The 15,181-nt window shown below is 38.7% G+C and overlaps 1 protein-coding gene across 1 annotated transcript in view; it reads left to right on the top strand.

The window, feature by feature from the left end:
- Positions 1 to 10,030, top strand: part of TAF4B (TATA-box binding protein associated factor 4b) — a 121,235-nt gene extending 111,205 nt beyond the window's left edge. The window contains exon 15 of the mRNA XM_012740445.3: positions 7,457 to 10,030. Coding sequence (XP_012595899.2) covers positions 7,457 to 7,618 — 162 coding nt within the window. The 3' untranslated portion in view covers positions 7,619 to 10,030. The remainder of the gene's footprint in view (positions 1 to 7,456) is intronic.
- Positions 10,031 to 15,181: the final 5,151 nt, after the last annotated feature.

Here is a 15,181-nt window from a genome sequence, read left to right as displayed (position 1 = left end):
GAGTACTATTAAAGTACATAGGAGTTGTGCCTAGTCTAGACTTGGGGTACGTTTGTGTCTGTAAGCATTGGGGAAGCATGATACCTAAGTTGAATCCCAAAGAACACAGGTGATGTGACAGGAAGATAGGACACATGGATTGGAGAATGGAATTCCAGGATGAGAGAATGCCATATGCAATTAACTCTGTGACTCAAAGAGGAAAAAAATATTCTGTTCCACAATCAATAGTTTGAGACAAGAAGAAGGAAATGACAGATGAGACTTGGGAGAGGAGCTTTGGTGCAGCCATGGATGACTGTATATATCATCCTCAGATATTTACACTTGTTTCTGTAGGAGAATTTTAGCCATTAGAGCATTTTAAGGAGGAGAATAGTATTGTCAGATTATTTATTATTTTAGAAAGATCATTCTCACTTCAGTGTAAGCAATATTAACATTGGATATAGGGAGGTTTGTTAAAAGGTTGTTGAAGTAATATCTAGGCAGGATACAATGGAAGTGAAAATGTAGAAAGAAGTAGATGATTTGGAAATTCTTGAGGTAGAATTCATAAGACATGGCAGATGGACTATAGATGAAGAAATGGTTGAGGATGATATCCAATTTTGGGGCTTGAGCATTGGAAGTGAATGATACTACCATTCTTTGAAATAAGAAAGAGAAGAGGAGGAGGGGAAGGAATAATGGTTTGAAACATGTTGAATTTGGGATACTTATATTCAGTTGAAGACTTCATTAGGAAATTGAACAAAGAGGTCTGGATTTTGAGAGACTGCTCTGTTGGAGATAAAGATGGGGAAAGTTCATTAGCATATGGCAACCAGAATATTATCTGTAAAGTTCTCATAATTATAAAACTAGAATTAGAGCTCAAAACTGGTGATTCCATGTCACATCGGTGTGTTTATTTCTGTAAAATACTGTTGAAACATAGGGCAGAAGTTAACATGCAGTCTGTCTATATTCTGAAATAATTTGAAAGGAATAAAATGAAGGTGATCAAGGTGAGAGATCTGTTGCTTCCTAAGTTCTGCTTGTTGACCAGCAGAGGGCAGTCGATCTCGAAGCTCAGTATTTTTCTGTCCTGTGTTCCCCTTCAGGCCTAGAAGCTCAGGTCTTTTGAATATAGATTTTCGGTGTTCTTGTTACACTGAGTCAGGCATCCAAGGAAGTTTTATTTATCCTTACATCTGAAACTTAGAAGATGTTCAGTTTTTATTCTGGAGCCAGATCTTCATTCCAGCTGCTGTTCCCCATGTCTAGTCCTTGTTTCCTCCTTAATGCTTGGAAGACTTGAGTCATCCCTTAAGAGCTGCTGTGAGTTTGGGGACTTAGTGTAAGTCAGGTAGAAAGTCTGAGAAATGTAGCAAATCTGCTTCCCAGATCCTCTCTCTATTACAAATGTCTATTTCTGTGCTTATTTAACTAAAAGTCAAGGACACATTTGTGTTTTCTTAGTCTCACTATTCAGGGAACAGAATGAAAGAGATTGACTTTTAGTTTCTAAAGACAGTATTGACAAGCTTAGTAGGTTCTGTAAAGCAGCAAGCTTTTCCACTATTTGATGTGAGAGGTGTAAGAAAAAACTTCTTGTCCCTGTATATATACTTCACCCACCTGCCACCGTGTCTGAAATGCCCATCAGTCTACTTTTTTAGCTTTAGGCATTCAAGGCTCCAATAAAATTCAAAAATTTCACTGAAAGGGACAAGATAAGTGTGGCAGCATTAATTATTTCTCTTAATTTGGCTAAGCAGTGATTTAGCAAGGACTTCAGAGAATAGGGCATGGGAGGGAAAGTTTAACTAGTTTTGACTAGGGGATGGCAGAAAAGGTCCTGAGCTAGGATTACACGGTTTCCTGTTTATTACCCTTCAGTGCCTCCCAAATGACTAATGAATTCATTGTGATAATAAAGCCAACATTTATAGAGGGTATACTCTATGCCAGACTCTGTTTTCATTTAATCTTCAAAGCAACCTTATAAGATAATTGCTATTCCTAGTTTACAGATTAGGGAACTGAGGCCCAGAGAAGTTAAGTAATTTGTCTGAGACCGCTTGTGGAGGGGACAGCCATTGCTTACCACTGTGCAGTTCTCCTGTATATCTCGTGCTGCCTAACATGTTTCCTTGCCCATGGTAGGTGCCCAGTAATCCAATTGTAAATGTGGAGAAAGGGGTAAAAAAAGCTTTTAAAGGTTTTACTTCACAACACCTGCTCTGTTAAGTTGAGGGGATACAAATTTAGACTACTGTTATTGGGGGGTTTGGGGGGGTTTTTTGGTTTTTTTGAGACAGACTCTCTGTTGCCTGAGCTAGAGAGCCATGGCGTCAGCCTAGCTCACAGCAACCTCAAACTCCTGGGTTCAAGCAATCCTTCTGCCTCAGCCTCCTGAGTAGCTGGGACTACAGGCATGTGCCACCATGTCTGGCTAATTTTTTCCTATATATTTTTAGTTGGCCAATTAATTTCTTTCTATTTTTAGTAGAGATGGGGGTCTCACTCTTGCTTCTGACCTTGAGTGATCCTCCTGACCTTGAGTGAACTCCTGACCTTGAGTGATCCTCCCCCGCCTTGGCCTCCCAGAGTGCTAGGATTATAGGCGTGAGCCGCCACGCCCAGCCTACTGGTTATTTTTAGTTCTTATCATTCTCAAAACTGTATTATTTCTCTGAAATTGGTAACTGAAGATACTCATTTTTTCTTATTACAGCAAAAGAGTTCCTCAAAAGTTTCATTATAAACACAAGAAACTTTATTTAGTGATATAATTTTAATAAGATATTGTTAGATATCTTGATGTACATAATGTTAGATACCTTGATATACAGAATGGGTCTATCTTAATTGACTTGGCAGTTTTAGAGCATGTTAACATTTAGGTTTGATTAGGTTTCCCAGGACATCTGTTGTGCACTTAGTATGTGAAATGTTTCTTTAATCTTTCATTTTACCATCTTTTCATCCAGGTGAAGAATCTAGATCAGGTGTCCTCAAACTATGGCCCGAGTGCCACATGTGGGTATTTTTGCCCATTTGTTTTTTTTACTTCAAAATAAGATATGTGCAGTGTGCATAGGAATTTGTTCATAGTTTTTTTAAAACTAGGGTCCGGCCCTCCAATGGTCTGAGGGACAGTGAACTGGCCCCCTGTTTAAAAAGTTTGAGGACCTCTGATCTAGATGAAGGAATATCTTTACATAGAAAGTCACGTGGAAAACACCCTATTTCAGAAATAAACAGAACATTGTCACTAGAGCCTTTTCTTTCTCCTTGCAAACTCTGGGCCCTTAACTACTTTAATGTTGTTTGGCTTTGACAGTGTAGTGTGGCCAGAAGTCAGCCCTAGTAAACTTTGGGGAAAGGACTTGGTGGAATGGAGGAAAATTAAACCTGATGGTGAAAAGGCAGGTTTGGTTTTTATGTCTATAAGTTATCAGTGCATTGTCCATATTTTTGCTGTGGATGATTGAGAGGTAGCTGATTATCTGGCCAGGTCATTATAAAACTGACAAGTCAGAATTGTGGACTTTCCGAAATGATAAGCACATGAATAAAAATGCTGTATATTTTATATACAGGTTCAAGAAAGATTGACTTTCTAAATGAGTCACTATTTGGGGGAAGAGAATGCTATCACCTTTGTAAAGTTGTGAATTATGAAAGACATTTCTGTTGGGTTACTGAATGTCCCTTGGGGTTTGTTTCATTTATAACATTGCCTCGGGCCTTCTGCTGCATCCTGTTGGAGTGACCTCCTTTTCAACCCTGTGCTGGCAGCTGTAATACGCTTTTTCCTCTAGGTCTTTCAGGCTTGTCACATGACAGACATGAACTGTGACCCTTTTGTTCCTTACCCAGATGATTAGGTCTCTATTTTTCTTTTTTTGTTTTGCCTTATTTTTACCCCCACCTCTTGTTTCCATTTTAATTTCTTACCAAGACAAGGTTTTTTATAGCAGTCTAATTTTTTTATTGAAGTGTAACGTCAATATGAAAAGTATACACATTATAAGCTCACTGAATTTTTTTCACAGCATAACCACATTCATATAGACAGTACTTAAATCAAGAAAGAAAGGCCGGGCGTGGTGGCTCACGCTTGTAATCCTAGCTCTCTGGGAGGCCGAGGCGGGCGGATTGCTCAAAGGTCAGGAGTTCAAAACCAGCCTGAGCAAGAGCGAGACCCCGTCTCTACTATAAATAGAAAGAAATTAATTGGCCAACTGATATATATATATATAAATTAGCCGGGCATGGTGGCGCATGCCTGTAGTCCCAGCTACTCGGGAGGCTGAGGCAGAAGGATCGCTCGAGCCCAGGAGTTTGAGGTTGCTGTGAGCTAGGCTGACGCCACGGCACTCACTCTAGCCTGGACAACAAAGTGAGACTCTGTCTCAAAAAAAAAAAAAAAAAAAAAAAAAAGAAAGAAACATCACCAAAGCTCTAGAAAACCTCAATTCCCTTCTGACTACTTCTCATCTCCCCCACGGGAACTCACTGTCCCGACTTTTTTAGCTTTGCCTGTTTGGAGACTTGGTAGAAATGGAATCATACAGTATGTGTTTCTTTTTCATTCAGCATTTTTGTAATATTTTTCCATGTTATGTTACACAGTTGTTATTGTTGTGTAGAATTTCATGATATGAATAATCCACTATTCTACTTTTAGTGAGCATTGGGATTATTTCTAGTTTAGGGCCATTGTGAATAATAGTGCTAAACATTCTGGGTATTTAAATAGATGTAGAATTGCCAAAACATAGTATTCATCTAAAGTTCATATAAAACACTAAACTACTCATTTTAGGCAAAGTCTTGGTAAGAAACATTTGTAAACATATCTAGATTCAGCTTTAGCATAATGTATCTAGTTTATGGCTAAATAAAGTACCTTTAGTTAAATGTACTGTAGTTTTAAACATAACTCCTATAAATAACAAAATTGCCACTCACTGCCAGTTATACATTTTACTTTCTTCCTAATGTGTACTTTTTATTCAGTTTTCCAAAGCTGAGTTGTTGGGCCCATTCTGCAAAAATCTTATGAAGATATTTGGATGGTAATAATTTACAGTAGTCAAGATTGCATCTGAGTTAAATCACCTCCGAGTAGCAATGCTAGCAGAGAAGAGTGACATTCTTTCTAGTGCTTCACTGCCATGCTTAGCCGAAGTTCCAGAGGCTGACATTTTTACTTGTACAAATTGCATTCATTACCAAGAACCCTGCAGAACTAGTGAGAGACTGGCTGTATGCTGTAGATGGGCTCCAGGATAAGTAAGCAAACAGTTGTGCAGCAGAGACCAATCTTTTTTTTTTTCTCTCTCTTAAAATGTGGACTTTCTACAGTTTGTAACATGGATACTTATGAACTAGTTTAAGCTAATGAATATAAAAATATGATTATGATATCATATTTTTCAAAAACTGGGTAGTATCTTTTAAGAAAATTTTATTTGACCATTAGTGCTTCCCATGTTATACTGTGAACATGTATGGAATTAAGTTGACTGGTTTTGACCATGGTGTTTTGGAGACTTTGAAGGATTCTCCTCACCTTCTTCAAAACAACTAAAACAGTGGAGGGAATACTTAAGATTTGATGGTTATAAAAGGACAGTAACAGAACCAGAAGATTTGCTTCCTGTCTTTTCTTATATATGTCTGTTGGGTGGATAAAGAAGAGTTGCCAATTTTATTGAGATTTTTTTGAAACAAAAATGGTAAAAGGAATTAAAGAATAAAGAATTTCATGTTTTATAAAACTATCTTTTGAGAATTCTGTGTTTTTCTTCCAATTAAAAAAGTTGTAATATATTTGCATATTGATATTCAGAGAGCTATGTATTTACACATTGATATTTAGAAAACTATTTTAATACAGAGGTATTGGGTTTCATTCATTTTTAAATGACGTAACTCACATTGGCTGTTCTGTTTTAAACCAGTATATTCAAATCAGAAAATATTATTGATAATCTGCATTGTTCTGTGTATTTTGCTAAGCTGTAGAGGGGACAGAAACAATAGTCCCTGTCCTCAGAAAGCACATGGTCTAGTGGGTGTGTGGTGGTGGGAGCATGCACGGATTACTATACTATAATGTAAGGTAATTGCCACAGTGAGAATTCTTGTGGGGAGGGGACAGCTAGACCCATTAGAAATGAGTTTTAAAGGATGAGTAGCTGGGTCTAGGGTGGCCCCTTTGCTGATCTCTGCTTCTTGGCAAAGGAACAGGGTGGCTGGAGTTAAAATGCTTTGTAAAGGAGCAATGGAAATAAGGCTGGAGGGAAGCCAGGGTGATGAGTTTATATAGATATCCACCTGATATGGTGCATAATATAGCACAGTAATTAAGGGCACGCACTTTAGATGATATTAGAAATTGAGTCCCAGCTCAATTTTGCTTTGTGACCTTAAACAGATTGCTTAACCTATCTATGCTCAGTTTCCTCCTTTGATAAATGGGGACAGCACTCATATAACTTGCTACAATGCTGTATAAAAGAAAAGAGATATGTGTGAAAAGTGCTTAACATAGTTATTAACATTTAACAAGTCTCAAGTAGCTTCTCTGGACAATGGGTAACCACTGAAGATTTTGGAACCATGGTATGGTTGGATCTTAACCATGCAAGGCTTTTACTGTTATTTTTATGATTGACATACAAGAGACTACACACATTAAAAGTGTACAGTTTGATAGATTTTTATGTATGTATACATGTTTGAAATCATCACCACAATCAAAATAATAAACACATGTATCACTCCCAAAAGTTTTGTATAAGACCTTTAAAGAGGAAAGTCTGGCCTGCAATGTGCAGGAAAGAATGAAGCACAACAGCGCCTGGAAGTGGAGATGTCAGTTCAGATGCTATTGCCATGTCCGGGTCATAGGGAAAGAGTGGAGAGGTCATGAGGGTATAGGGCCCATTTGAGAGTCAGCGGCTAGAGGACAGGGCTGAGTCTTCATCTTTTTTTTCCTGTTTTTTTTTTTGTTGTTGTTGTTGTTTTGTTTTGTTTTGTGAGACAGAGTCTCACTCTGTTGCCTGGGCTAGAGTGCTGTGGCATCAGCCTGGCTCACAGCAACCTCAAACTCCTGGGCTCAGGTGATCCTCCTGCCTCAGCCTCCCAAGTAGCTGGGACTACAGGCATGCACCACCATGCCTGGCTAATTTTTTCTAGATATTTTTAGTAGAGGCAGTGTCTTGCTCTTGTTCAGGCTGATTTCAAACTCTTGACCTCGAGTGATCCTCTTGCCTCGGCCTCCCAGAGTGCTAGGATTACAGGTGTGAGCCACCGCGCCCGGCCTGAGTCTTCATCTTTACATTCTCCCCAGTACCCGGCCCAGTGACCAGGGGACAGTGGGCTCATACATGCTAGAATTTCTCCTTGTGAAAGATTCCTTATTTTAAACTGCTTCTCCTTTTATTCTGTTTAGGGGTTAAAAGACAACCTTCTTGGGACATCCAGCCTGGTCACCCCCAAACAGTTACTCCGTCCGAGAATCACGAGAGTCTGCCTCAGGGACTTGATATTCTGCATGGAACAGGAAAGGGAGATGAAGTATTCCCGAGCTCTATACCTTGCCCTTCTGAAGTGACTGCTCCACTCTCCATCCAGATCCTTGCTGTTTACTGCCAAAGACGACATAACGAGCATTGTTGCACTCACTGTCCTGCAATTTCAATTTGTGGAAAATAATCACCAATATGGAAGATCATTGTTTACAGTTACAAACTTTTATTAAGTCTTACCTATCCATCCCATGGTGTTCTTACAGACTAGAATTCATCTGTGTTCTCTGAAAATCGGTTATGAAATGCACTTTACACAGAAGTAGGCATTTGTCTACCTGTGCATTTAATTACAGCAAGTTAAGGCCCTGTTTGTTACTACCTGCTTCATTTGCCAAATTATAACAGGTGAGTTGTCTTTCCCTAATACAGCCTGCTTTGAGATGCAGGAGAAAGGAGGAAGAGTTACTGAAAGAAATTGTAAGAAAAATACATTTCATCCTATACTGAACCAGTCTCAAAGTATGTTAGGTTGTCTGGGCTGGAATCAGAAGTTGCTTAGCTAGCCAAAGGTGACTGGCCACAAAGTAGGGCCCGTGATGACTGGTCAACTGAGGCCCAGTGTTGTCACAATGAGAGACATGGGGATAGATTGTGCCTGGCATTGCTAATTCTCTGGTTCATATCACCATGTGCTGCTTCTGATACCAAGTGATGGGGCATCTTTGTCAGACAAACCTTAAAATGGAAGCTGCTGATGTACCTCATTGAGAAAATGGAAAAGGTGGGAAGGATTGGAAGGAATGATAGGGTATTGCATTCAAACTTATGGGGAAGATGAAAATGGAGTCATAAAACAGGAAATGTGCTGCATGTGCCCAAGGGGAGAAGCGGTGGGATTGGAACTCCAGAACAACTGGTACATGTTCTGTTGATGGGGGAAAAATAACTCATAGCCCAACCAAAAAGAAAAATGTACCAGTCAGAATCTCGCTATATTGCCCAGGCTAGTCTTGAACTGGTCTCAAGCCGTCTTCCCACATAGCTGAGACTGGTCAAATTACACTATTTCAAAAGGAAGAAGTTATTTTTTTATTTTTGTTTTAAATCCCGAGAAAGATGGTTTTTGTAGTTCCTTCTCATAATATCTTTTAGTTACCCTAGGTTTTAAGCATCTTAGTGCATTTAAAAATCCCAGTTGATGATTAAAATATTTTAACAATAGGATTCCATTTTGGATTCTGTCCTTAAAGGTAAAGTCAGTACCTCAGTATTGGGGATCTTGGCTTTAAATATGAGAAGCATGTTATATATATTCATGTAAGGAAGAAGCTGATAGGCAAAGTAAATCCTCTTTAAAAACATATTCCACCTGTGTGGAATGAACCTGGTGAAAAACAATAACTAGTTAGTATCACATGCAGAAAGAATGATTACATCCTCCAACCAAAAGGGTTTAAAAAATGGGAAATGCTGTACTTTTTAGAAACAGAATTCAGAGGTGGAAAAAAGTTACTCTTCATCCTGTTCTTCCCATTGGGATGGTTCTGGCCATATTATATACTATAGTAAATTTTAAATGGGCCACATTTTTTGTTTCAGCAAGTTATTATGTAAGATGCTATAAATTATGTATATGTTAAGAGTACTTTAAGAAGAGATCTATATGCAAAGTCGTTTTTGTATATTTAAATGCTTAGCTTTATTTTTTTGTAAAGTGCAGCATACTCTCATATTTGTGTATAATCTTATTGATCAGATGTTTAAAATTATTTCAAATACTTCATTAAAATAATTATTTTACATAAGTAACTTTGCTCAGTCACTGACTTTGAAAACAATTGTCATTAGTAGTCAGTCCCTGAAGTGCTTAAATCTTCTGGGCAGTGAATCTTTCTTGGCTCTGATTGTTAGTTACTTTGGAGCATGGGCATTTGGATTCCAGAAACTCACTTCAGATCCAACTTGCTATAATATATCACTTTCTTGAAATAGTTGTAAATTTGCATGCTATTTGACTCACAAAGTGAAGCATATTTATTAAAGCTTTTCTTGGCCCATCAGGGTTTTCTTACTAAGGTATTCTTTTTCAAAATTTATTTTTGCTATACACTTTTAAACTTCATGTTAAGTGTATCTTACACAGAAAAGAGTAAGTGTGTCTAAGGTATTTTTCCACTCAGTTTGTAAAATGGTGGCTTTGGGGTAGATTTGACCTATTAATGCATTCTCCTGATTCACACAGTATTACCAGTGTTTTCATTCACAAGAATCTATATATACATTTCTTTAGAAATATTAGAAGATCAGGAATTACTAAGTTTACTCTTTTGTATAACAATAATCCACTGGAACAAACCAGTGGCTATCTACTTTAGATCTGGGGGCATGTGTTCACCTCCACCTTCCCTTGCCTGATTCTTTAAGCATTGGACTTTATGACCCTCTACCTTCAATATTTGTCTTGGGTGATGAACAGTAAAAGATGAAAGTGCCAGAAATTCTCCATCTATTTACTATTTTTTTTTTTTTTTTTTTGAGAGACAGAGTCTCACTTTGTTGCCCAGGCTAGAGTGAGTGCCGTGGCATCAGCCTGGCTCACAGCAACCTCAATCTCCGGGGCTCAGCGATCCTACTGCCTCAGCCTCCCGAGTAGCTGGGACTACAGGCATGCGCCACCATGCCCGGCTAATTTTTTGTATATATATTTTTAGTTGGTCAATTAATTTATTTCTATTTTTGGTAGAGACGGGGTCTCGCTCAGGCTGGTTTCGAACTCCTGACCTTGAGCAATCCGCCCGCCTCGGCCTCCCAAAGTGCTAGGATTACAGGCGTGAGCCACCGCGCCCGGCCTATTTACTATTTTTAAGCCAACTTTCTTGAGGCATATTTTACACATAAAATTTGCCCATTTCATTCATTTACTTTTAATATGACTGACCTTTTTTTTTTTTTTTTTTTTTTTGAGACAGAGTCTCACTTTGCTGCACAGGCTAGAGTGAGTGCCGTGGCGTCAGCCTAGCTCACAGCAACCTCAAACTCCTGGGCTCAAGCTATCCTTCTGCCTCAGCCTCCCGAGTAGCTGGGACTACAGGCATGTGCCACCATGCCCAGCTAATTTTTTTTTGTATATATATTAGTTGGCCAATTAATTTCTTTCTATTTATAGTAGAGACGGGGTCTCGCTCTTGCTCAGGCTGGTTTCAAACTCCTGAACTCAAACGATCCGCCCGCCTTGGCCTCCCAGAGAGCTAGGATTACAGGCGTGAGCCACCTCGCTCGGTCATGACTGACCTTTTAACCACTTCGGTACGTGCGTCGACTTTAGCTGACAGCTCTGATATGACTTTCTAATTTTTCATTTATCAAAATAAAATTGTGAACATTTAAAAATAACGTAATAAAAACATATATGTCTATGTTACCTATTCTGATTTACATTACAAGTAAAGCTGCCTATAAAGTAAAACAAGTTTTCAGTGGTTTAAAGCTTTCCTCATCACACAAGAGCAAAACGGACTCGTCGTCAATGCACAGCACAAACTATCGTGTGGATTATGAGTGCCGGCTGGGGGCAAGGCTATGGGCGGCCGGTGAGCTCCGTACCGAAGTGGTTAGATGGTTTTCTGCTGAACATCTTTGAGATTCTTCTTTTTTAAAAAAAGTGAAGTTTAATATTTCTTAATTGCATTTTAGGTAAATTTTGTTATGTTAGAATTTTTGCTAAACTTTTCTTTTTTTCCTATTACATGCCAGTGCAGGAACAAAACTTTGTTTAGAATTAAGACCATTTATACTAGTTATATCATAGTTGCAGCAGAGGATGCATGCAATGTTAAGGCATATTCTTTAGAAAATATGGAACCAGGCTGGGCGTGGTAGCTCATGCCTGTATTCCTAGCACTATGGGAGGCCAAGCCAGGAGAATTGGTTGACCTCAGGAGTTCAAGATCAGTCTGAGCAAAAGTGAGACCCCCGTCTCTACTAAAAATAGAAAAAATTAGCCGGGCATGGTGGCACGTGCCTGTAGTCCCAGCTACTTGGGAGGCTGAAGCAGCAGGATCACCTGAGCTCAGGAGTTTGAAGTTGCTGTGAGCTAGACTGACGCCACAGCACTCTAGCCTGGGCAACAGAGCAAGACTGTCTCAAAAAAAAAAGAATGAAGAAAAAAAGAAAAATATGGAACAAAGATCTCAGGCTGATTAGGTTGGACTTGATCCCTCTGCCTAGGTGTACAACGAACCAACTAAATGTTTATAAAACTTTGTCCTCAACAGTGATTCTGCAGGAGATAAAAGTATAATGTCACATGTTGACACATGACCTAGTGGCCAGTTTTTATTTTGTTTTTAGTATTCCTCTCCTTTCAAACACTTTCATAGCCTCTCTTAACCAACATGATTTTTTTATTTTACACGTGGGTATGAGTTACATCTGATATCAACATCTTTTTCTCTGACTTTTTAGCACCTCATAGTAACTTCATATGTATTTTGTTTGTATTGCATTTGTGCATTAGCTTTTTCACTGAAGTTGTTTCACCAGTTGGAAATTGGTCCTCAGTAGAATATTTTTGCCATATTTTTCTTTTGGGAAATATTGAAAGACTGTCCTATGCAAACGAGAAACCTATTGTTCACCGCCATATACCTAAACACTGGCTGGTAAGGTGAAGGAACAGGTACATAAAGTAATAGGGTCAGAGTCTTTGTAGACTTTGCCATGTTGAATATCTGTGGGAAGAAAATATTCTCAAGGAACTCATTTTTAGGCTTTTGACTTTGTTGGTAAACCTGATAAGAACAATTTTTATTGGCAACTCTTTTAAAATAATAATGTCAGGTGGACATGTTCTCTTATTACAGGTGGTATTGAGGCAATATTGCCTGTGGGTGGGAAGAATCTCTGGCCTCTTACCAGTGTGTGACCTTGGGCAAAGTACTTCACTTGTCTGTGCCTTTGTTTCCTCAACTGTCAACCACTGTACCTACTTGTGAGGTGATTGGAAGGATTTAATTGTCATATGCAAAGCACTTAGAATAGTCCTTTCCATGGGAACAATGGTAGAACCTGTAGTAAACAGTATACAGTCACACATCTCTTGATGACAGGGATACTGTGAAATGTGGGTAATTTGGGGTAATTTTGTTGTTTGAATATCGTAGAGTGTACTCACTCACACAAACCTAGTGGTAGACCCTGCTACACAGCTAGGCTGCATGGTAGAACCTATGGCTCCCAGGCTGCAAACTGTTCATCATGTTACTGTACCAAATACTGTAGGCAACTGTAACACAATGGTAAGTATCTGTGTATCTGAGCATACCTAAATACAGGGTACAATACAAACACGGTATTACAATCATGTGACACCTAACAGTATGTGAGTGGTTGTTAGATTTTGAATGGCATAACTCTACTCCTGCCCATCTCCAGTACTGCATTATATTGATGAAGATCACTGGCTGAATGCCTTGGTGTCTTTAAGAGTTCACAGACCCTGTGGAATTCTTATGTATTGCACTGGGGCTTGGGGGATGGATGGGAGGCTGGAAGGAGAAAGATATGATACTAGAGTAGAGCCATTTGACAGAGTAATTCTCATGTTTGTGGCTTTGCCTAATAAGTTTCCTGTAGGATTGGAAGTGGTGAAGGAGCCATACCATTACTTCCAAGTTTTTAATTGAAAACATTATAGATACGTGGTGAACATTCAAACAGTGTAAAAGGGCATACCAAAATCATTCTCTTACTCTCAGATCACCTCTCCAGATCTGCCCTCCCTAGATGCACCCACTTTTACCAGTTTCATGTATCTTTTTTTTTCCAAAATGCAACATTATGTTTCGACAGTTTCATAGCATAGTCTGTATAGATATACGCTCATAGTTGTATATTCCCCTTTTATTTGCACATGACAGCATATTGATCTATCCTTTGCCATTTTCAAAATCCCATTGTTCCTAATTTAATTTATACCATGTTGAAGGCCAGGAGTCCTGGTAGAATCTTGCTGTAATCTTTGGGAAAACCACACATGAGTTTTTCCTCAAGGGATGTAGTTGCCGATTTTCTTACTATTTTGTAAATTTGACTGCTTTGCTCAAAAGAATCCAGTCATGTCTGACCGTGTGAACACTGTTCCTCTACAAAGAGGCGTCATGAAAATCAACAAGGCGAGTAGAGATTTCCTAAGAGGAGGTAGGAAGAAAAGGAGGTAGGGAGGTAGGAAGAAAAGTCATTTAAGAGAAGGTTTGAGTGTTCCAGTTGTAATTATAAGTAAGTTTCACTGACAGCATTCTCCCTCCATGAGCACTGACATCCTGAAAACCAACCTGCATTTAGGACCATTCCAACCTCTGTAAGGTTTATATTCTTTGTTAAAAATTATGAATAAGAATAGGGATGATCCAAATCGGATGTTCCTGGGAGGACCCCTGATGGGATGGATGCCTGATACCAAAAGTACTCATTTAGCAAACTTGTAAGGATTTTTCTGTACATGAGGGACTATGGGAATGTAATGTATAAGGCACAGTCCACGTCCAGAAAGGGCTCTCTGGTCAGAGAGATGGGATATGTATGTAAACACACTCATGTACAGTAGCACACACTGTTCCACGAAGTGGTGTAAATAGTGGTTCTCAGGGGACCCATAGGAAAAAGATCTTCCAAATGAAACAATTTATGTTGAATAAAGCAATGAATGTTGATCTCAGCTATGAAAAAAGAATGAATAAGATTTTTTAAGTCATATATTCCAGGGTCTTCTAAGGGAAAAGATTGAGAGGCATAAAAGGATAAAGCATGTTTAGTAAAGAGCATGTTTTTGCTGACTATGAGAGTCTCATGAGGGGGAAAATGGCAGATAATTTTGGAAATGTAACATGGGGCAATGAATATATTTGCACTGTCAAAAATTCAGAAAGTGCCGAAGAATATACAGTAAAGTACCCCACCTTTGTTGCTTAGATAAAGTCTTCATAATTTATGTTTCAAAGAAACTATAGAAGAGTTAGAGGAGTTGCCTATAAGCTTTTATCTCCCTCAGAGATTTTCCCTTAACTATAAGAGTGATATATTCTCACTGAAAATTTAGAAAGTAAAAGTATAAGAAATTATGAAAACATGTGGCACTGCTAATATTTTGGTGCATTTCTTTCTAGTCTTTTTTTCTGTGCTAGGTCTGTAAATGTTTTAGATCATGCTGTTGATTCAGCTTTGTGTCTCATCTGTGTACCATTGGAGATGCTGAGAAAAATGAGAAGAAACAACTGGGAGAATAAAACATCGCTTTTGAATTCTGTCCTTCAAAGTGATGTTGAGGCCATGTTTCGCGTTTCCTCAAATAGCATATGAGTTGGTTTAAAATCTTTTCAATTTGTTGTCCTTGGGAATGAAATGAAAGTACCTGTTTAGTCTCATTGTTAGTCACATGGTCCTTTATATGATAAGATAATGTGGAAGGAAAACTGCCACAGTTCTGTGCAAAATGTTTGGCAGATTCAAAGCTAGTTTAGAGATGCAACCCTTGAGGTTTAGGCTGTAGAACTGGTAACTTGAGTTTGTAACATTAGTAGAGGTTTTGCCTCAAGATGAAGCAAAGGTAAGGACTTGCTGCTTGGCTTCTTGACAAAATCTTATGTTTC

The sequence above is a fragment of the Microcebus murinus genome, chromosome 17, assembly GCF_040939455.1.
Source record: "Microcebus murinus isolate Inina chromosome 17, M.murinus_Inina_mat1.0, whole genome shotgun sequence".
Lineage (NCBI taxonomy): Eukaryota > Metazoa > Chordata > Mammalia > Primates > Cheirogaleidae > Microcebus > Microcebus murinus.
The sequence above is the reverse complement of the archived record's forward strand: the minus strand, read 5'-3'. Positions and strand labels throughout refer to the sequence as shown.